Source organism: Mustela nivalis (assembly GCF_964662115.1).
Source record: "Mustela nivalis genome assembly, chromosome: 9".
Classification (NCBI taxonomy): Eukaryota; Metazoa; Chordata; class Mammalia; order Carnivora; family Mustelidae; genus Mustela; species Mustela nivalis.
Genome location: NC_139028.1, coordinates 81,986,465 through 82,010,439, shown reverse-complemented (window position 1 = coordinate 82,010,439; position 23,975 = coordinate 81,986,465). Strand labels below are relative to the sequence as shown.

The following is a 23,975-nucleotide window of genomic DNA, read 5'->3' as shown; positions in this document are numbered from 1 at the left end:
AGAAATCCTAGAAGAGAAGGGGTTATAGGAAGTAACCACTTTAAAAAAAAAAAAAAAAAAGGAAGTAACCACTTTACCACTTTGACACTGCTGTTGCAACTTTTTTCTAGCTAAGTCTCTTAGGGCAAAGGAAACAAAAGCAAAAGTAAACTATTAGGATTACATCAAAATAAAAGCTTCTGCAAAGCAAAGGAAAAATCAACAAAAAATAAAAGGCAACCTATAGAATAGGAGAAGATATTTGCAATATCTTGACATATCTGATAAAGGGTTAGGATCTAAAATATATAAAGAACTGAAACTACTCAAAAAAAAAAAAAAACAAATAATCTTGGGGTGCCTGTGTGACTCAGTCAGTTAAGCATCTGCATTCGGCTCAGGTCATGATCCCAGGGAACTGGAATCTAGTCCCACATCAGGCTCCCTGCTCTGCAGAGAGCCTGCTTCTCCTTCTGCCTCTGCCTCTCTTTCTCTCTCTCTCTGTCTCTCATGAATAAATAAATAAAATCTTCTAAAAACAACAACAACAACTAATCCAATTTTAAAATGGACAGAAGGCATGAATGGACATTTCTCCGAAGAAGACATCCAGATGGCCAACAGACACATGAAAAGATGTTCATTACCATCAGGGAAATGCAAATCAAAACTACAATGAGATAGCACCTCACGCCTGTCAGAAAGGGCTAAAGTGAACAAGACAAGAAACAACCAGGTGTTGGGGAGGATGTGGAGGAAAAGGAACCCTCATGCATGGTTGGTGGGAATGCAAACTGGTGCAGCTGCTGTAGAAAATACTATGGAGGTTCTGGAAGGAGTTAAAAAATAGATGGCCCTACCATTCCGTAATCATACTACTAAGTATTTCCCCAAAGAATACAAAAACACTAATTCAAAGGGATACATGACACCATATTTTTATAACAGCATTAGTCAAAGATAACAGAAGCAGGTAAGTGTCCATCTATTGATGCATGGATAAAGAAGACGTGGCATATATATACGTTGGAATATTATTCAGGCATAAAAAGAATAAAATTGTTCCATTTGCAACGACATGGATGGAGCTACAGAGTATAATGCTAAGTGAAGTAAGTCAGTCAGAGAAAGACAAATACATATGATCTCACTCATACATGGAATTTAAGAAACAAAACAAACAAGCAAAGGGGAAAAAAGAAAGAGAAACAAACCAAGAACCAGATTCTTAACTACAGAGAACCGACTGATGGTTTCCAGAGGGGAGGAGGTGGGAGGATGGGGGAAACAGGTGATGGGGATTAAGGAGTGCACTTGTGATGAGAACAGGTGATGTACGGAAGTGGTGAACTGCTATACTACACACCTGAAACTAATAAAACGCTGTATGCTGCCTATACTGGAATTAAAATAAAAACCTAAAAATAAATAAATAAATAAATGCAACATAGTATCCTGATGGGATCCTGAAATAGAAAAAAGGACATTAGGGAAAAAATACAGAAATCCGAATAAAGTATGGACTTCAGTTAATAATAATGTACCAATAACAGTTCATTAATTGTACCATACTAATTAAAGATGCTAATAACAAGGGAAAATGGAAATGGGGTGTAAGAAATTTGATGTACTACTGTATTCAAAGTAAATCTGTAAATCTAAAACTGTACTCAAATTAAAAGTTTATTTGAAAAAGAAGCTTACTGTTTAATTTCCAAAACTTACTGTTTAACCAAAGACAATGTCATCAAAAAAAATGAACTATCATAAATAATTTTCAAATCATTTGGAATCTAGAATTTTAATCACTAGCATATGACATAATGGGGAAATTATTTACAACTCATATCACAAGCAGGAGATTAACAATAAATATGTAAACAGCTCCAAAAAAAATTTTTCAAGAGAAAAAGGAAACACCTAACAGTTTGACAGGAAAATAGACATAATCAATGAACAGAGTTATCCAGAAAAAATAAGGTAAAATGACCATCAACACAAGAAAAGATAGATGTCCCACTCATACTGAGAGAAAGGAAAATTTAAACCACACTAAGGGGGTGGCTGGGTGGCTCAGTGGGTTAGGTCTCTGCCTTCAGCTCAGGTCATGATCTCAGGGTTCTGGGATTAAGCCCTGTATCCAGCTCTCTGCTCAGCGGGAAGCCTGCTTCCTCCTCTCTCTGCCTGCTGCTCTGCCTACTTGTGATCTATCTCTCCCTGTCAAATAAATAAAATAAAATCTTTAAGAAAAATAAATAAACCACACTAAGATACACAGCTAACTGATGGAGGCATCTTCCTACACTTGTCAGAAATGTAAATCAAAGGGGAATTTGGCAATATGTGGCAAAATTACATATGTTTATTCTTTTATGCAGAAATCTTATTTAACACTGGCCAGAATATTATCAAGATTGACTGTCAAGGGTATTTATTATAACAATATTTGTGATAACAAAAGATTAAAAATAACTCAAATGTGCATCAGTAAGGGGACTGAATGAATACACCATGCCAAACCCCCACAATGTAATATCATGCAACATACAAATGAATAGGAGTGAAATCTACATACAATATTGCATGAACTCAGGTTATGTTAAGTGAAAACGAAGGAACAGACCAGTCCATACAGTATGCTGCCTTTAGTGTAAGAAGTAGGAGGAATATAAATATACAGATGTATGTGTACACACACACACACACACACACTTATGAATGGAAAAGTAAAGGACACGTTAAAAGGATAACCCAAGTACAAATGATTACTACAGAGGATTAAGAGGAAAAACAAAAAAGAAAATTTTCTCTGAAAATGCTGCGTTTTACAGTTTCATCCTCACATAGATTTAACTTCAAGCTAATAAAGGTAAATTTATTTACGTTCTTCTTTACGCTTCTTGCTTGCACCAGCCCCTCCAAGTATTTCAAAGGACATTCTAAAAATACGTCCTCATGGTCAAATAGTTTGTAAATTTTTTAAAGTAAATTATTATTGTTCCGTTATTCTTCTTAAAGAGTGACAGCAAAATAGCATAAGCTTTTGGTTCCATTAAACCTTATTTGATCTATGGCTTTCAACTTTGGAATAATATAAATGTTTTACATAATCCAAAAAAAAAAAAGAACCAACAAAGTTTCAATTATTATAATTTGATCACCCCACATCCTTCATTCTGGAACATTACAGATCAGTATGCTAACGGAAAGCAAAACATCACCCATGTTAAAATTGTCAGTATAAGAATATAACTCTATTTCTCCATCTTCCCAAACAGCATCATTTTTTTACTAAGCAATTAGTGAAAAATTTTAAATCCCTTTGCTAACCTCTTAATTGATATTCAAATTTGATTATTAAATAAATTGTACTTCATGATATTTATTATGCATGTACTCAAAGGGGAAAGGACTGAAGGGGTGAAATAGGAAGAAAGAATACTGAACCACAGTTCAGAAACTCGAGCTCTAGTCCAGGATCCACCTCTTCAACGTCAGGATAATTTTGGTCAAGTCATTAAGCCTCTGAGATCCTTCTTTTTTTTTTTTCTCATTTGTAAAACTGAGAAATTAAAATGCAAGCAAACAACCATGCTTTATATTTCTATGTATTTCTCATAGATATGTTTGATGTTATTTTTTTCCCCATAAGAAACTGATTTTTTCCCAAAGTAATTAATTCTCAAATATCACGTACGAGGACCTGAAAGATAACTGACCTGGGAAAGAGAGCATCACCCGCTCTGACTACACAATAATACCCCATTTGTGTCCATGCAGGAAAGTATAGTGATGGCTGCTTACCACTGGTTCTTCACTGATGAGAAAGCTGGTCTCTCTGCTGCTCAGGGACTGCTAACAGTAACATGGGGAAGACAGAATGCTGTTAATAATAATGCAAGTGGGGAGGATATAACTTTCAACTACAAAAACTCTAGGTTCTCAATACAGAAATACAAAATCTGCAATTCAGAGAACTTCCAGAACACCTGAAATTGAATGCAAAACTGTGTGTGTGTGTGTGTGCGTGCGCGCATGCAGGCAGAAAGAGCTTGAGAAAGAATGAGAATTTTGAAGGTAGCTTTATCAAATCAAAAAACCCAAGATGTGAGAAGTGGTTAAGAAACTACTATATTATAGAGAAATTAGCAAAGAGTACTACCCTTTGAATGATGTTGGGTCGTGAGCAGGACCACAAGGAAAGGCAGAATTAACCGGCTATTTCAGGCCTTTCAACATTTTGGGGGGGGGGATTATTAAACAAATATTTATTAAATTAAATAATTAAATTATTTTATTTATTAATTTATTAAATAAAGTAAATACCTTAGGAAACACACCACCAGAATTCTTAAGGATCTGCACTTACAACCCAAGAAAAAAAGCCATACTTGGCTATAAATACACACAGAACACTTATAATTAAAGTAATAGCTAGGCCTCTGTATATTGGATTTTAAATCCTCATATTCCCTGATCTACTGCACATCACAGCACACGCCCCTGGAGCCACACCCGATCACTTCTTGTGGTCTCTGGTGTCAGGCACCAGGGGGTGCTATGGAGAAGCAGCAGTCAGCAAAAAAGAACCTTAAACTCATAGCTAGATGAGGAAATTCACTTACCTGGTTCTTGGAAAATCACAAACAGCATCATTATACCCAGGTGCCACAAGAAAAACAAAAACAAAAACAAAACAAGACTAATTTATCTGTTTTCTTAAGGAGGACAAGGAAAAGAATTTTGAACACCTATTGATTTTCATTTATGGTATTCAAAATAAATTCCATGAAAAGATAGATGTCATCTATGGTATTAAAGCTATGCTGAAACAGTTGGAAGAACTATGGTAAACTGAGTCAAAGAGTAAATATATGCTCAAAATCCTCTTTTCACTGATGTGTGTTCTGCCTATAGACCTTGAATGGATCCCATTAACTCACCTAAATACATCAGATATGAGCTAATGAATATCTCTATCCCTCAATTCTAAAGTAGCAGCCTCTAATAATAAATTGTGCACCTATATTTCTGCCTTTAAGATAATATATAAATCTATTATAGCTTCACCTTAGGCTGACTCCTCATAAAATAATCTTTTTCATTTATGGTAGAAAGCGGCCAGTTGTTTACTTAAAAGAACGTACAAAAAAAAAAAATACATTAAATGTCCCAAACGCAACCAGGCTAGTCACTTTACGACCTCTCCCTTTAAGTAATATGAACCTGTTGTGACTTTCCAATCAAAACCTGTGAGTGTATCTGCAGTTTGCAAAATCAAATTCACATAGGTTCCTTCATAATTTTTGCTGAGTATTTCATTGTTTAATGTGTCACTGACCTTAGTCTCAGGCCAAGGGAAAATCCGTGCTGTTCTCAATTCTACATTTCCCCCTTCCATAGCTGTGACTTTCCTGTCTCAGGCTGCCTCCTTCCCTGACCCCAGCCATTATAGAACAGAATGAAATGGTACAAAATGTAATGAAATGAATAAATAGATGAATGATTGATGGAAACTTCTAGTAGCAAAAACAAAAATAAAACAAAACAAAAATGAGGCAGTATTCAGATCTGTACATCACCATAGAAACTAAGTAGCAATCCCGACTATTCTAAACATAAGAAGCAATTGTTTGGAAATTGAAATTCAGGGGGAAAAAAGTACTTCTACACAGGATTTTTTAAAGCAGTATTCTTAAAGAGGTAATACTGTAGAGTGATTAAGAGAGCAAGCTCTAGAATCAGCCTGCTTGGGTTCAGAAGCCCAACACCAGAGTTTTATGGGTATAGCAAACTAGTTTAATCTCATTTTAAAGACTCTTCATAACCTTTTTCTTCAGTTATGCAAAACTAATGACTTGATACATATCAACTTGAGCAAGTTAACCTCTCCATGCCACCATTTTAGCACAGTGAAATTAAATATGGTAACACGTGGGAAGTTTTCAATATATGTTAACATTTTAAAATTAATATTTGCTTAATTCCTAGTGATCATATCATAAATTTAATATATTTATCATCCCATAAATTTTTAATTCACATGCATTCTCTGGATCTCCAAAAAAATACTAACAATTTTCAGTGATGACCTACATCAACTGCAGATCAGAAGTAATAGTCTAGAATTCAGTCCTTTTCAAGTTTAAGCAATTGTGAAAGAAGGAATCATTTGAAAGTGTAAGAAAATTTTAAAATAGTGAGCCTAGAATTTATATGTATTCTATCTTGAATTGAATTATTCTGGTCATCTTTGCCTCAATCCAAAGCTTGGGTGAATATTCTCTTATTAATATGTAGATTTTTCATTTTTATAGCATTTGAGTCGATAAAAGGAAATCAAATTGGCATTGAGGAAAAGTTACATAAGTTGCATTTATTTTTTTCTGTTCATTGTGAAATAATTATAGATTCCTAGAAATTTGCAAAGATAGAAATCTCATGTGCCCATCACCCAATTTCCCCCAATGATTAATGCCTAGTATAACTATGATACAACCTCAAAACCAGGAAACTGACATGAGTACAATGTGTGTGCATAGCTGCATAGCACTGTGTTGTATCACATCTGTACATTTGAGTAAGAACCAGTCCAATTTTACACAGAGCAATTATAGCCAGATGGATCTCCTTTGTGCTACTCCTTTAAGAGTTATGTCTATATTTCTCCCCCAAACATCCATAACCACTAACAAGCACTAATTTTTTCTCCATCTCTATTATAATGTTATTTCAAGAGATATAAAAATAGAATCATAAAGTATGTGGCCTTTGGGATTCGTTTTTCGTTAAGTTTAATGCCCTGGAGATCCATCTCGGCTGTGTGCATATCAATAATTGATTCCTTTTATTGGTAGGTAGCAGTCCATGGTGAGCTATGGCACAATTGATTTAACCGGTCACCTACTGTTGGACATTCAGGTTATTTGTACTCTGAACTACTACAATAAAAGCTACTCAAAACAGTTGGTTCAAGATTTTCATGTGATTATGTTTTCATTTTTGTGGGATAAATGCCCAGGGGTGTGATTACTGAGTCATAGGGTAAGTGTATGTTTAGTTTTTTTTTTTTTTTTTCTTTTTTAAGAAACTGCCCCACAGGGCGCTTGGGTGGCTCAGTGGGTTAAGCCTCTCCCTTCAGCTCTGGTCATGATTCCAGGGTCCTGTGATCAAGCCCTGCATCCGGCTCTCTGCTCAGCAGGAAGCCTGCTTCCCCTTCTCTCTCTGCCTCTCTGCCTACTTGTGATCTCCCTCTGTCAACTAATAAATAAATTCTTTAAAAAGAAAAGAAAAGAAACTACCCCAGTTTCCTTAATGTGACTGTTCCTATTTTCCATCCCTACCAACCATGTATGAGAGCCCTGGTTTCTCAGCATCTCCACCGCTGTTTGGTATCATCACTATTTTCCATTTTAGCTGTTCTCGGGGGCATATAGTGATAGCTCACTTTGGCCTTATTTTGCAATTCCTTAATTGTTAGTCTTATTGAACATCTTTTATTTGCCAGATGTATTTATTTGCCATCTATATCCTCTTTAAGGAAATATATCATCGTATATTTCACTCACTGGGGCTGGTTGTTTTTTAATACTGGGTTTTGCTGTTTCTTTATAATACTGTAGATAGGGATCTCTTAGATATGCAATTTGCACATGTTTTCTCCAGATCTGTGGCTTGTCTGTTCCTCTTACTACGATCTTACATAAAACAAAAGTTTTTAGGTTTGAAAAAGTCCAACTTATCAATTTTTCTTTTACGGATCATGCTTTTGTGTCATGTCTAATAGCTCTTTACAAAGACCTACTTCCCAAAGGTTTTCTCCTATTTTTTCTTCAAAAAGTTGTATAGTTTAATGGTTTACATTGAAATCTGTGATGAGTGTTGAACTGATTTTTGTATAAGGTGTGAGGTTAAAGTTCAAGTTCATAATTCTGCCTATATATATCCAAATGTTCCAGCACCGTTTGCTGACAAGACTGATCTTTCTCCATCGAACTGTTTTTACTCATCTGTCCAAAATCATTTGGGAGTAACTGTGTGGGGCTAGTTTCAAAGTTTCCATTCTGTTTCATTAATCTACATGCCTCTCTCTGGAAATAACACAATATCTTGATTAAACTGTAGCTAAAAAAAAAAAAAAAAAAAAGGATTCCTCCCACTTTCTTTTTTCAAACTGTTTTATCTCTTCTACTTCCTTTGCATTTTCATATAAATTTTTAAATAATTTTGTCTATGTCTATAAAAAGTCTTGCTGAGACTTTGATAGGAATTGATTAACCCATATACCAATTTGGGCTTCCATGTGTTTACTGGTCATATATAGAAGTGCAATTGATTTCTGTATGAAATTTGCTTCTTTGCTCCAGGAGGGTTTTTTGGGGTTTTTGTTTTGGTTTGGTTTGGTTTTGGTTTTTGGAGGGGTTGGTTTTGCTTGTTTATTTTGTAGAGTTCTTAGATTTTTCTGTTTAGACCACTGTGTCATCTACAACCTGGCAGAGTTTTTATTCCTTTCTTATCCATATGTGTTTTAATTTACCTTATTACAAGAATTTTCAGTACTATGTTTAATAGGAGGGATAAAGGAAGATATTCTTGTCATGTTTTTGACCATAATGGAAAGCATTCAGTCTTTTACTGCTTAATATGATGCTATTGTTTTATTGATGGTCTTTTTCAGGTAAAAAAGTTCCTCTCTATTTCTAGTTTTCTGAGATTAGATATAGATACACATATAGATATAGATAAATATGTGGGTGTATATATAAAATAAGTGATTTTTCTGAAAAAAATTAAATCATCTGATTTTTATTCTTTATCCTTTTTATATAATCAAGTACATCAATTGATTTTTGGAAAATGAATGAGCCTTCCATCAGAATAAATTTCACTTGGTTATGGTATTCTATTCTTTTCATATTCCATTTGCAAATTATTTTACTAAAGATTTTTGTGTCTGTGATCATGAAAAATGTTAGTCTGTAGTTTTCTCTCTCTTTTCTTTGGTACTATTTTTGTTTGGTTTAGTACGAGGGTAATGCAAGCCTCTAAAATGAATTAGGAAGTGTTCATTCCTCTTTTACTGTCTGGAAGAGATTGGTGTTAATTATTCTTTAAACATTTGGCAGAATTCTCCAGTGAAGCCATCTGGGCCTAGAGATTTCTGTGGGGGAAGAAGTCCTTAAGTTACTCATTTTATTTCCTTAATAATTGTGAAACTATTCATATTATCAATTTAATATTGAATGGGTTAAGATAGCTTGTGATTTTAAGGAATTCATCCACCTTATTTAAGTTGTCAAATTTATATGTGTAGAATTATTCTTAGTATTCCTTTATTGTAATTTTGATATCTACAAAATCTATAGTGATATGCCTTATTTTATTCCTGATAGTATGTCTATCTCTTCTCTCTCCCTTGCTCTCTCTCTCCTATACTTTTTTGGTAAGTCTTGCTAAATGTCTGTCAATTTTATTATCTTTTCAAAAAAACAGCTTTTCATTTCAATTATTTTATCTAACATTTTTCAATTTTCAATTCCTTGATTTCTGCTCTTACCTTTGTTATTTCCATGGCTTTGTTTTCTCTGGGTTTGTTTTGCTCTTATTTCTTGAGATGGAAGCTTATTATTGACTTGAGACTTCTCCTTTCTACTAACAAACATTTAGGGCTACATTTTCCCTCTCAGCATTGCTTTGTCTACACCCCTCAAATGTTAGTATATTGTATTTTCACTTTTATTCAGTTGAATGTTGTTTTGTTTTGGTTTTGTCTTTTTCTTGAGACTTTCTTTGTCCTTCAGATTGTTTAGAAGTATGTTGTTTAGTTTCCAATTGTTGGAGCTGTTCCTGTTCTCTCTCTCGCACCAATTTCTAGTTTGACTTTATTGTGGTCAGAGAACTAACTCTGCATGAATTGAATTATTTTAAATTTGTTAAGGTTTTTCTATGGCTCACGATATGGTATTTCTTGGCATATATTCCATCAACACTTGAGGTGGATGTGTATTCTGCTGTTAGGTATAATAGTCAATAAATGTCAATTATATCCCATTGGATAACAATCCTCTCCTATTGTTGAGCCCACCTATACCCTTGCTGGTTTCTATTTAGTTTTTTCATCTGTTGTTAAGAAAGAGGTGAGGTCTCCAATTATAATTATAGAGTTGTGCATTACTTCCTTCCATTATATTAGTTTTTGCTTCACATATTGTGATGCTATTATTTGGTGCATACAACTTTTAGCATTGCTATGTTTTATTGTTGAATGGACCCTTTTCATCATTATATAATGTCCCCCTCTGTCCAGTAATTTTCTTTGCTCCAAAGTATACTTTATAGGATATTAATGTAACACCTCTACTTTCTTCTTATTAACATTTGCATATATCTTCAGCCATAATGTATATTTTTAATTCTTATTGTCATGCTTTTTAAGCCACTTTTCAAATCTCTTACATTTCATGTAATTATTGACACACATTAGAGATTAATTCTTCCTTTTTATTTTTTGGTTCTATTTGTTCCCTCCATTTTGTGTTTCTCTGTCTTTTCATGACTTCCTGTGGGTTACTGAAATCTTATTTTATAATTCCACTTTTATTTATTGAAAGTTTTTGTTTTTGTTTTTTTAAAGATTCTGTTTATTTATTTGACAGAGACCACAAGTAGGCAGAGAGGCAGGCAGAGAGAAAGGAGGAAGCAAGCTCCCTGCTGAGTAGAGAGCTTGATGCAGGGCTTGATCCCAGGACCCTGGGATCATGACCTGAGCTGAAGGCAGAGGCTTTAGCCCACTGAACCACCCAGGTGTCCCTCGAAACAGTTTTTGAGTGTATCTCTTCATATAGTTTTAAAAATGGTTGCTTTTTATATTAAATTATATATACATTACTTATCACAGTCTACAGTATACATGCTTTCTCTCTCAAGTAAGACATAAAATCCTCACCTTTCTTTATATCCCAGACTTTGTTATAATTATCTTCTATATTTCTCTGCATACACTGAGAACCACATCAGATGTTCTTAAAGTTTTTACTTCAACTGTCAAACATAAGTTTGATAAGAGGATAAAATCTTATTTTTATTCTTCCTGTTGTTGTTTCTTTCCTCCTCCCTCATGTTACAAAATTCTTTCTATTTTCTGTTGGAGAACTTCCTTTGATCAATCTATTAAGGTAGATGTGCTGGTAAAAATTTGTAAAAAGTTTCCTCAGTCTTCCTTCACTTCCTTCTCTTGAGAATGTCTTGCTCATTTCTTTTTTTTTTTTTTTTTTTTTTTTAGATTTTATTTATTTATCAGAGAGAGGGGGAGAGAGCGAGCACAGGCAGACAGAATGGCAGGCAGAGGCAGAGGGAGAAGCAGGCTCCCTGCTGAGCAAGGAGCCCGATGTGGGACTCGATTCCAGGATGCTGGGATCATGACCTGAGCCGAAGGCAGCTGCTTAACCAACGGAGCCACCCAGGCGTCCCTGTCTTGCTCATTTCTAAGGATATTTTCACTGGCTGTAGAATTCTGGATTGGCTTTTTTTTCTTTTTCTTCTTCTTTTTCTTTTCTTTTCCTTCCTTTCTTTCTTTCTTTTTATTTGAAAAAACATGTGTACCAGTTCCTTCAGCCTCATAGTTTCTGATGAGAAATCTACAGCAATTATAATTATCGTTCCCTTGTAGTTAAGAAGTTGTTTCTCTCTCACTGCCTTCAAATTTTCTTTTTCTTGTATCTAGTTTTGTGAATTGGTGTGAATTTCTTTGGACTTACTTATTTCTGTGGTTCCCTCAGATTCTTGAATTTGTACTTTAGCTCTTTTGACAAATAAAAATTTCTATTCTATCTCCAGATTCAGTGATTTCTTTTATCATTTCCACTTTGCTGTTGAGGTTTTTGTTTTGTTTTGTTTTGTTTTTATTTCAGTTATTCTATTTTTCAGTTTTAAGCTTTCCATTATGTTCTTCATTTTTTTTTTTTTTTTTTTGCTGAGAATTCTATTTTCTTATTTGTTCAAAGAATGTTCACAAATACTCACTGAAGCATTATTATGTAGCTCTACAATCCTTATCTAAATAATTATAACACCCGGGTCACCTCAGCGTTGTTATCTGTCTTTTCTCATTCAAGCTGCTATCCTTCTGGGTCTTGTATTACATGTGACTTTCCTCTAGAAATCTGGACTTTAGAACTTTTGAGTATTATATTATGAGTAGATTTTATTGAAACCTTTTGTTTTTTTTTTAATATTTTATCTATTTATTTGAGAGACACAATGGGAAGAGAGAGCATGAGGGGGAGAGGTCAGAGGGAGAAGCAGACCCCCGTCAAGTGAGCAGGAAGCCCGATGTGGGACTAGATCCTGGGACTCTAGGATCATGACCTGAACCCAGGCTCCCTAAACCTTATGTTTTATTAAGTCTCCTATGATACTTCTCTGGTGGTATATGATTACTAGCTGATGCAAGTAGAAGTCCAGGTTCCCCACTTAGCCTCTGTGGACATGAAATGGTGGTAAAGGTGGTAGAAGTGTTTCTCATTAATGGTGACTGGTGTTGGGGGTTCAAACTTACCATTAGACCTTCACTGATCCCAATCTGGCTAAAAAGGGCAAGGGTGCCTCCTGCTGTTCCCCACATGGCCTTCACTGTCAGGGAGAGATAATGAGGTAGCTTTTCTCCCACATGATGAAACTACTGGCTCTCCATTGGGCTACCTCTAATACCAACCTGGCAGAAAAGGATTGGGCACTTTATTTCTACTGATGAGAGAGGAAGTCTAGCTGCTTACATGGTCTCCACCGACTTCATGCAGGGGATTATGAGAGATGGACATGTTAACATCCAGTGGGAATGAAAGTCCTGGCTCCTCATTCAGAGTTCTTTGACACAAACTCTAGGAGGATTTGGGGCATCCTGTTATCACCAGACAGGGGTTAAAGCCTAGTCTCCTCACTAAAACCTAGCGAACTAACTTCAGTTAGTTGTCCCTTGGGTCCTGCGGTCACTAGACAGTTTTCTTCTTCTAACTTTCAGAGTTTTCTTGTTTTATATATAATGCCCAGGTTTTTAAAAGTATTTAGCAGAAGGAACAGGAAAATTTTTTTCTATTCCATCTTTCTGGAAGTAAAAGCTACTTTTGAACTGATTAATTTGATAATATACCCATTTAATAATTCCAAACTTTATTATGCATTCTTTAATTATGCTTCAGAGAGATGTTATTTTTATTCCAAAGTACTTTATATGAAAAAAGTTAAATCAAATGTGAAGCCTTAAAAATCTAAGTAAAATTGTTTCAAATGAAGACTCATCCAAGGTTGAAAGCAAGGAAGCAATATCCATTGCTTTTTAAATATGCAAAGAGATAAGGAACAGAACAAATATGACTTGATGAAATTGTTTTTCTATTATAGAAGTTTAAGTCTAGAGTGTGTGTATGCAAATGAAAGATACACACAGAAGCAAGAAATGAACTCTAATTGAAGTTAACTTCAGCAATGCATATAGAGATCTGTGAAGAGTATATTACTATTATGTCAATATGAACAACATGAAAATGACAATCTATTTATTACCATTTAAATTGGATCAGTAAATCTCATATGATAACTGTTTCTTCAGTCCACTCCAGAGACATACAATATTTTCATGTTATTTTTCACATAGTGACCTTGATTCACTTACTTATTTAATAAATATGTTCCCTGGGTCATATTACATCACTTTAAGTTGTGGAGACTCTGCTTTATGACAGTGGTTTTCAAACTTCAGTAACAATAAAGATCACTTGGGGTGTTATTTTAAATCATGACTCTGTAACATTATCCCCCAGTAATATGATCAGCAGTCTAAGATTGGACCCAGGAGTCTACATTTTAAAGAGAATTTTAATATAATTGTTATCCAGGTGGTCTACAAACTACACTGTAAAAGTCACTGAACTAAATGATTTTCATAGTCCCCTTGGTTGCCATGTTCTTTATCTCCCAGCATTTTGGTCATAGGTTTTAAAGGAATCCCAGAACTTCTGTAAATCTTAAGTCAACCAGCTTATTCAGTCCATCTATCCGGTGGGTTGTATTTCCCAGGGTGCAAATTTCAGTCATTCTTTAAAAACTATCTATTTTTAAGGAACTTTGTTCCTATCTGGCTCAACACCCCAACCCAATTCAAAGAAGTCTATATCTGTGAGTGCTTTTGTGTCAGCTAGAGCCTATCAGAAAGATTATTTTATCCGAAATATCTTTAGAATGACTATACTCTGTATAGAAGAAATGTGAATTTTTAGTGTATTATTGTGAGTTTATATAAATAAAATAAAACCTTTAGTTAAGTTTTTTTTTTTACTTTTACAACTTGTATTTAATTTTATTATTATTTTATTTAATATATGTACTTAATTTGAGTTGAGTCATTCAAATGTAGCATGGTCATCAATAAGCACTCTTCACATACCAATAAGGGTAGCATAAAAAGCTGTCACATATCCCACCCACATTATACTCTAACAAATATTCTTCTTAAGCCAAATATTCTTCTCTTACACAGCAAAACTCAGAATATCTGAGTTGGTTTCACTGGGAGCCTCAAAACTAATCCAAACTTTTATTTGCTCCCTTATCACATCTAGAAAGATTGAATATTAAATCTGCATGAAATATGGAATTTTCTCTCCTTACCAAAATCATGAATAGATCAGAGGACAAAATAATAAGAATGTGGTATGAGTAAATAATAAATTACAAAGACCCAAGTATTCAGATGAAGTACATTTCTAACCTTGTCTTGATTTTCTGTTCTGACTTATACGAAGCAAATATATATACATTTAACTTACCTCATTCATTCCGAAAACATATTCTGCTTCTAAATTGGATAGTCTTTCTAAATTAAATAAGAAAGGAAAAAAAATGTTAGAATGACCAACTTATCAGAATAGGTCAAAAGTCTGCATGAGGAGAAAAAAGGAATTCCAAAATTAAACAAAAGACTTGAAAGAAAAAATACCAGAAGGAAGCATCCAAAACCTTCCTGGAGCGAAGTTGTTCAAAATAGCTGTCAGTAGAAGTCAGCACCAAAAACTGTCTATAACCCAGAGGAAAAGTAAACACTGATGTGTTAAGTATAATCTTACCTACTAAGAAATAAAATTAACTCCAATAAATGCAGTTATTAATCTGTAGCCACAAAACTGCAAAGAGGAAAGCATCCCATAGGGATGTTCATCTTTACCTCTTAGTTTTCACTGTGTGAGATTTAATATTCTGTCAGCGTGTTTTCCTGGAGTTGAACAAAACTGTGTGCGAGGAAAGCACTGAAGGACACCACCAGTTCTAAACAGGTCAAATGACTTTCCTCATACACATGAGTATCTTTGTGATAGTTATGTGTTAAGTCATTTGGGCTGAAATACATCCTCGAATAAGCTTCTGATGCTAAAAAAAAAAATTAAACAGAAGATTTTCATTCTCTAGTGATTCTACATTGGAGAAACACTGAGAAATACTTTTCAAGTCAAAACCTTCCTATATAAAAACATTTTTTGGAGAAAATCACAATGGGAATGGAATAAGGGGCCATCTACAGTAATTCTAACCTTAGGAAGTGTTCATATATATTCTAAAAATATAGAAAATACAAATCTACCACTTGTATACCTCTTTCTATTTCTTTTTTCTTTCTTTCTTTCTTTCTTTTTTTTTGCTGTCCTTTCCCATTTTTTATTGTGTAAAATATAGATAACAAACCTTACTATCCAACCATTTTTAAGTGTACTATTCAAAGGTATTAAATATATTCATAATATTGAGCAACCATCACCACCATCTATCTCCAGAACTCTTACATGTTGTAAAGCCGAAACACAATACCCATTAACAATGACTCCTCATTCTCCTCTCCTCCAGTCCCTGGCAACCACCATTCTATTTTCTGTCTCTACAGTCTTGACTACTCTATGTACCTCATAAAAGTGGAATCATACAGAATTTGTCATTATGTGAGTGGTTTATTTCACCTAGCATAATGTCCTCAAGGTTCATCAATGTTGTAGCATATATCCTTCTTTTTTGAGGCTACATAATATTCTACTGTATGTGTATACCAGATTTTATCTATCCACTCATCTGTTAATGAACACTTGGACTGTTTCCATATTTTAGCTATTATGAATAATGCTGCTATCAACATGGCTGTAAAAATATCCCTTTGAGATCCTCCTTTCAATTATTTTGAGCATATACTGAAAAGTGGAATTGCTGGATCGTATGGCAATTCAATTTTTAATTTTCTGAGGAACTGCCATATTGTTTTCAATAGCAACCATTATACATTCTCACCAACAGTCCATAAGATTCTAATGACTCCACATTCTCATCAAATCCTATTTTTGTTTGTTTGTTTGTTTTTTTGATAGTGGCCATTTTAATGGGTTTGAGGTGGTAGCTCACGTTAGTTTTGACTTGCACTTCCCTAATGACTTTGCTATTGAGCATCTTTTCTTTGACTTTGCTATTGAGCATCTTACTGGCCAATTTTATATTTTTATGTATGTGTATCCAAATCCTTTGCCTGTTTTTTTAACCATATTTTTTTTTATTGTTGAGTTACAGGAGCTCCTTATATATTCTGAATTAGATATATGATTTGGAAACATTTTCTCCCATTCTGTGGTTTGCTTTTTTAGACTGTTTTATACTATCTTTTGATGCGCAATTTTTTTTCATATTCATGAGGTCATTTTGTCTCTTTTTCTTTTCTTGCATGTGCATTTGGTGTCACATACAAGAAGCCACTGCCAAATCCAACATTACGAACCTTGCTCTCTTTTATTCTAAGAGGTTAATAGTTTTAGGTCTTACATTTAGGTTTGATCCATTTTGCGTTAACTTTTGTATATGGTGGTGGTAAGGGTCCAATTTCATTCTTTTGTTATGTGGGTATCCAAATTTCCAGCACCATCTGATGAAAAAACTGTCCTTTCCCCAGAAGTCACTTGACCATATATGTGGGAGTTTATTTCTGGGCTTTCTATTCCATTCCATTGGTCTATGTCTGTTTCCATGCCAGTTCCACACTGTTTTTATTACTGTAGCTCTATGGTAAGTTTATAAATCAAGAAGTGTGAATCTTCCAGGTTTATTCTTTTGGTTTTTCTTTTTTTTTTAAAGATTTTATTTATTTATTTGACAGACAGAGATCACAGGTAGGCAGAGAGACAGGCAGAGAGGGGGAAGCAGCCTCCCTGCTAAGCAGAGAGCCCGATGTGGGGCTCAATCCCAGGACCCTGGGCTCATGACTGGAGCCAAAGGCAGAGGCCTTAACCCACGGAGCCACCCAGGAACCCCTTATTCTTCTGTTTTAAGATTGATTGTCTATTTAGTATACATTGAGAGTTCATATGAATATTAGGGATGTATTTTTCTATTTCTGCAAAAAACATCATTGGAATTTAAGAGGGACTGCATTGAATCTATACATCACTCTGGTTAGTACTGACATCTCATTAAGTCTTTCAATCTATGAACATGAGGTATGTTTGCATTTTTAGAAAATTTTTTCAGCAGTGTTTTGTAGTTTTATTTATATAAGTCTTTCAGTCTCTGGTTAATTCTTAAATATCTTGTTCTTTTTTTAAGTTTTCATTTTAATTTCAGCTAGTTAACATATAGTGTTATATTAGTTTCAGGTATACAATATAAAATTTCAACAGTTCCATACATCTTCCAGTGTTCATCACAAGTGCACTCCTGGATTAAAGACCTAAATGTCAGACCTGAAACCACAAAAATCCTGGAAGGCAGTAACTTTTTGACATTAGCTGTAGCAATCTTCTTGTAGATATGTCTCTTATTCTAGAAGTAGAATTGTTTTCCCAATTTCCTTTTCAGATTGTTTTTTGTTAGTCTACAAAAATGCAACTTTTTTGTGTAGTGACTTTGTATTCTACTTTTATGAATGCATTTATAGGCTCTAAGAGATTTTGGGGGGTACTTTTCTAGGGTTTTCTATATATAAGATCATATCATCTGTGAATAGAGAGAATTTTAATTGTTCTTTTCCAATGTAGATGCCTTTTATTTCTTTTTCTTGCCCAAGTAGTTCCAGAACTTCCAGTACTATTTTTAATAGAACAGGTAAAAGAGGAAATCCTTAGTAAATAACAACAGACATAACTCACATAAACAAAAGCTCTTTGAGGTTCCTAATAATTGTTTAAATTATGAAGAGAGATCTGAGATCAAAAAGTTTGAGATGTGCTATCTTAAGTATAAACTCAAAGAAATAGAGGCATTATGGGAATGTACAAGAATATCCATAAAAGTATTTCTGGGAATAACTAGGAAACCAAAATCATCTCAAATATCCAGAAATAGTGAAGTGGAAAATACAAGTGATATTATAGCCAATAATATATATAGTAATACTAGGTATTGTATCTAGTAACAAAATTGAATGAATTTCAATTATATGCAAAAAGATTGATAAATCTCCAAAAAATATTATTTAGCAAAAAAGGAGGGGGGCAGAAACTTTAATACTTCACTTACATAAAGTTAATTATACAAAACCCAAGTATGTTACTTAAGGATGAATACTTAAAGGCAGATATTGTTTAGAGACAATTCTCTGTGGGTCTCTCACGTTTCTATGTATCTTGCAAGTGAGACACTGACTGCCCTCTGTTCTGGATTATCTTTTCAAGGATCTTGGTTGAGTGAATACCTTGGAAGATACAGCATCTCCTTCTGTAGCAAGGGCAGGTTTGCTTGCATCTGGGACTACTGCAGTAGTGTCTTCCTCCAGAGCAAACAGAAGGCAAAATTATTGACTAGTACAAAAGACTCAAGTTCCTTAACTTGAGACTACTCTCCTGTATTACAATTCACCACATACGCAAGTATTTTCTGGGTCTCTTTGAGTTAATTTTTGGCAACTTAGGCCCAAGAAATGGGAAGAAAATCCTGCTACTTGGGCTACTGTGAATGCTGTGGGTAATAAACTGTCCTTTGTCTCTGACCCATGTGTCTTGTATCTTCTACCAGTATCCATGAAACTGTAGTGGGATATTCTGTTAATTTCCAGCTACAGTAAAATCTCAGACCTTTAACAGTTCTCAATATTGGATCATTAACATAACAATGATAATAATGTGATAATGGCTAACATGTGTCGATTCTCCATTGTTAAGAAGTTTCAGTTCTGCAGAGGAAGCCGACCAAAACTTGAGATAAATGCTATAAACAGAGCTGGGCAGGGGAGTAGTTTAGATATGAGAAATTCAAAAAAATCTCTCTGAGGCAGGAACATATACACTGAGATCTGAAAGTTGAGCACATATCGCTTCTCAGCCTTATGGCTAAGATCAAGTGTGAAAGTTGAGCACATTCAAGCCGTATGAGAACACATAAAGTCTGGAAGGCAGGAATGGTTTTGACGTGTTCAAAGAAGTGAAGGTCAAGCTGGAGATGAGGAGGTGAGGTAGAGGGGCAGGACAGAACAGAGAGGCACAGAGTTGGGGACAGTTTGTGGAAGACTCTGTATATCTGGATTTTTTTTTTTTCTAAGTAAAATAGCCACAAAAGAGTTTTTTGTTGTTGTTTTTAAGTAGACTCCAAGCTCAGGGTAGAGCTCAATGCAGGGGCTTCAACTCATGACCCTCAGATCAAGACCTGGGCTGAGATCAAGAGTCTGATGCTGAACCAACAGAACCACCAGGTCTCCCCACAAAAAAGCTTTTAAGTCGTATTTATTTTTATACTGTATGGAACGCACAGGTCCCTCAGTGAAGAATGGGTTAAAAAGAAGGCACAGGGATGGAGCAAAGAGACAAATTAGGAGTTGCTGCAGTAAACCCATAAACCAGGAAGAAGGTGTGGCTGTCTCTGCTGCAGTGGGGGCAAGTATGTGTGAAAACACACCAATGACTCACAGATACTTATGTAAACATTTGAAATAAACTGCGGTCAAATTTCAGATGTACAAGTTGAGGACTCTCCTAGGCTTGAGCAATTTGAGAAGATTCTATTTAATAAAATGGGTAAGATTGTTAATGGTGGGCAAATACAGGAGAGGCTGCCCCTGGCTGCCCAGAAGTATCCTTTCTCCACCTTCCTCTTCACTAATAAAATGCTAATTATGGTGAAGCAATGTGCTCTAGCAAAACCAAAAACAAAACAAAACACACATATCCCAGCCTTCCTTGCAACTTATATGCATAAATTGAAAGCCTCCAAGTATCATATACATGGGATTAATGTCCACCTCATCCCGTCTGTGCAAGCATTAAATGAGAAAATGCATGTGAAGTGTTTCATGCAGCTATGAGGGTGCAGAAGTCAATGAATCTAAGTTATTTTTGTTGATATTGTTACTATTATTAGGATATATTCTGTTACTGGTTTTCAAATCTTAAATTGGTTGAGATAAATTTGAGACTGTCAGAATAAAGACGAAAGAATTTCCTTGGTATTCAGATCTTTTTTTGTTGCAGGGTCTGCTATTAAAAAGTCAATAGCAAAAGCAATAGCAAAGCACAAAAACTAAACTCTGGCTATAGCTATATCATTTAACTTTTCCAAGTGCAGGCTTTCTCATCTAAAAGACTAAAAGTATAAATAAAAATTATTTAAAAGATATAAAACATGGTCCAGCACCATCACCAAAATGTTTTACCCATGAGTACTATCTAGATGTAGAGGTCAAAATTACCCAATATGGTGACCACCCTTCACTGGATTTTTGAATGAGAAAAAAACCAATCGAGCAAACTCTTATAATAAGTACACAAAAAATAAAATTCCAAAGCATGTGCTTTGTCTTTCAATGTAGCATACTTGAATTCTGACTTAGGAGAGGCTTTTATTTTCTTGAGAACAAAGAGAGTCATTATGCACAAGAATTGTTCAGAATACAGAGGGAAGAAGTGCAAGCCTTAAACTAGGATTATAGAGTATTTTAGAATTCTGTTTTTTAGAAGAGAGAGTTGAAAAACTGTAAGCACCAACCCTTCCTTCTCCTTAGCATTTTTGCTGCATTTAACATAAAACAACTAATTGAAACACATTTTCAAGTTGCTATCTGAGCTGGATGCAGTGTGTTTATTAAGAATGTGGAAACGGGAGAACACAGCTCCTCTAGGTTATTTCCTACCCCTACTAATTCTCTTACCCATTTCCCTTTCAACTTGCTTTTTTCCTTAGAACTAACAACTCACTTCTTCCTTAACTAACTACTGCTCATTTTACACACTGTATACTTCCTGACATTCTCCTTTCAGTGCTGGCCTGAAACCTCCTCTTCTGTCCCTGTGTTTGTCTCCCCCCCGCCCCCACCAATGGTGCCCTCTCTGGGTACCCAGCCCAATTACATCACCCTTTGTGAGAGGGCAAGCCCCCAGAGCCAGGTGGGACACACTTTGTAAACTCTCCCCTTTTTTGAAAAGCAGAAAGATTAGGAAAAAACAGATATATTTCCTCCCACACTGCTCTCTCTCACACATAGTGCACACTAGCTCTGTCTCTCTGACACACACATGCACAATCAGATGCGCGCACATGCCAGAGATGCAAACTGTCACACTCACTCACAAAGTATGAAGTTGTCATAATTACACATAATCACCAAAACTTTGTCAAAACAAACATATCTGAGGCAGGATGTGAAGCCAACAACTGTTAAGTCAGCCTCTTGTCATTCCTCCGGCATCCTCTAAAATCAGTAGAAATAATTACACTCTTCCTATGGGCTTGAAACCAGAGATATAAAAGGTTTAACATCAAATGCTATGGAGAATCAAAAAATATGAGCAAAAGTAAAGCCAACCCAAAGACTGGGCTTTGAGTTTTCTCTGAAAGCACATTGCTAAGAATACACACTCCAACAAACCCTGAGCCCAAAAATAGCCCTTGTATTTACCAAATAATCTTCTCAGTTTACACCTCTTCCAGCAGCATAAAACAAAATGCATACACTCAAATATTCACAGTCCTTAAGGAGGGGTGGCTTGGCTAAATACAATGCTTAAAGCAGTTGTAAAGATTCAAGCAACTTTACATTCAACTTTACTTGTGTCTTTTCTAATGTTAAACCCTTAAAACTGCCTTTTGCCATGTTGAATGTGTCATAAATTAACTAAAGAATGAATATTTCAAATCACAACTTCCTTACAATGTCAAGCAGTCAATAGTTCAATTTCAGCAACACTGACATTTTACCAGCAGTATTTGTTTAGGAACTATTTAAACATTGTTACACTTGGGGTGCCTGGGTGGCAAGGTTGTTTAAGTGACCAACTTTTGGTTTCCAGTCAGGTCATAATCTCAGGGTCCTGAGATTGAGCCCTGAATCAGGCTCAATGCTCAGTGCAGAGTTTGAGGTTCTCTCTCCCTCTCCTCTGCCCCTCTCACTCGTTCTCTCTCTCTCACAAAAGTAAATAAATCAATCATTAAAAAGTACACACACACACACACACACACACATACACATATATATTTACTCATTGCCTTTACAATTCAGTTTAAGAATTATTAGATAGTGGGAAAACAGCTAACTGGATAAGATTGATTGCTTATGTATTCAATTTTGAAGAAAATAAACAAAGAGACTGTAACAAATCCTAGAAACACCCCACTAACTATTATGTCTAAAAGGTAAAATGTTAGCATTCTGTCTCTAGGAAAAAACGTGTATTCATGCAAAAACTTGTCCACGAATCTCAGAGCAGCATTATCTGTGCTGTTGGGAAAAAAAGGTACAACCCAATTTTCCACCAACTGATGACTAGATAAAATGGTATGTCTATAATGATGGAGTAGTACATCGCAATAAAAAGGAAGGAGGCAAATTACAACACGGATGAACTTCAGAAACATTATGGTAAGAGACAGAAAACAGTTACAAAAGACCACCCATTGTAAGAGTCTGTTTTTTAGGAAGTGTCCGGAATAGGTACATCTGGACAGTAAATAGATTAATAACTGCCTAGAACTAAGTGTAGGAAATAGGGGGATGGGGAGTGACAGCTAAGGTTTCCATTGGCTAAGGTTTCTATTTGAGGAGACGATTGCAAAACCGTAAATACACTAAAAAGCACCGATTGTACCCTTTAAATAGATGACTTACGGTATCTAAATTACATCTCAATAAAACTTAAGAAAAGAGAGGGCTCAATAATGCATTGTATTTCTTGGTGACTGTGGAGACTCAATAAGGCCTACTAGGATGTGTTAATCACTTAAAAAAAAAAAAAACTGTTTCCATGTTCAGTTCTAATACCAAACAAGACATGAAAACAGAGTGTCTCCGAGGCAAGTGTCATTGAGAGTCCTGGAGATAGCCCCCAAAACATACGTGCATTCTTAGGCATATGTGTGTACTGAAAAAGAGCCACAGAACATAAGTCTGTGCAACGGCCTTAGCAAACAATGAACATATATTTCTCAACGGAACTGAAGATTCAGTGAAAGCCAGTAAAACAGCAGCGTTTCCAGGTGCACAAGAATCTCAAGCCCATGGACCGCAGGGTCTGCCCCTCGCGTAATTACCGAGGATCTCCCAGCTTGATCAGTAATTGGCAAGTGAAGAGAGGCAGAAGAACTCAAGGGCTAGCTCCGTACACCGGAGACCGCTGTCACACATCCAAAGCCTCGGCCCCGCGTGGGAGTCTGAGGCCCGAGCGCCGTAGCTCCCGCGGCGAACGCGCTCGCCTCGCCGCCCGCATTATTCCACCGCCCGGCGGCGCACACTGGAGCAGCACGGCGGTCTCGGAACCGCTGGGGTCACAGGACGCAGGTCCCGGGCTGGCGCAAGCGGCAGGGGAAATCACGGTGGGCTGACACCCAGCCACCCGCCGGGGTTAGGGACTGTGCGTCTTGCAGCCGCTGTCTCGCGCAGGGCACGCCGCCCCGAGAACGTCCCCGGGATCCAGGCCGCAGGGCCGCCAACGTCCCCCGGGGTCCCCGCGCGCCCAGCCCGCCCCCCCCCCGCCCCCGCGCCACTGAGTCCGCCGGCT

General features: G+C 35.9%; 1 protein-coding gene across 5 annotated transcripts in view; it reads right to left on the bottom strand.

Moving 5' to 3' along the window:
• ANO5 (anoctamin 5) overlaps window positions 1-23,975 on the bottom strand; it is a 97,533-nt gene that overhangs the window by 72,142 nt on the left and 1,416 nt on the right. For 3 of the 5 annotated variants that reach the window (XM_082684139.1, XM_082684136.1, XM_082684138.1), the window contains exons 2-3: window positions 14,802-14,848; window positions 3,784-3,834 (exon numbers count right to left, since the gene is read on the bottom strand). In XM_082684139.1, the coding sequence (XP_082540265.1) occupies window positions 3,784-3,834; window positions 14,802-14,848 (98 nt within the window). Of the gene's footprint in view, window positions 1-3,783; window positions 3,835-14,801; window positions 14,849-23,508; window position 23,975 lie in introns of those variants that run through there. The other 2 variants (XM_082684140.1, XM_082684137.1) reach the window with 2 other exon arrangements.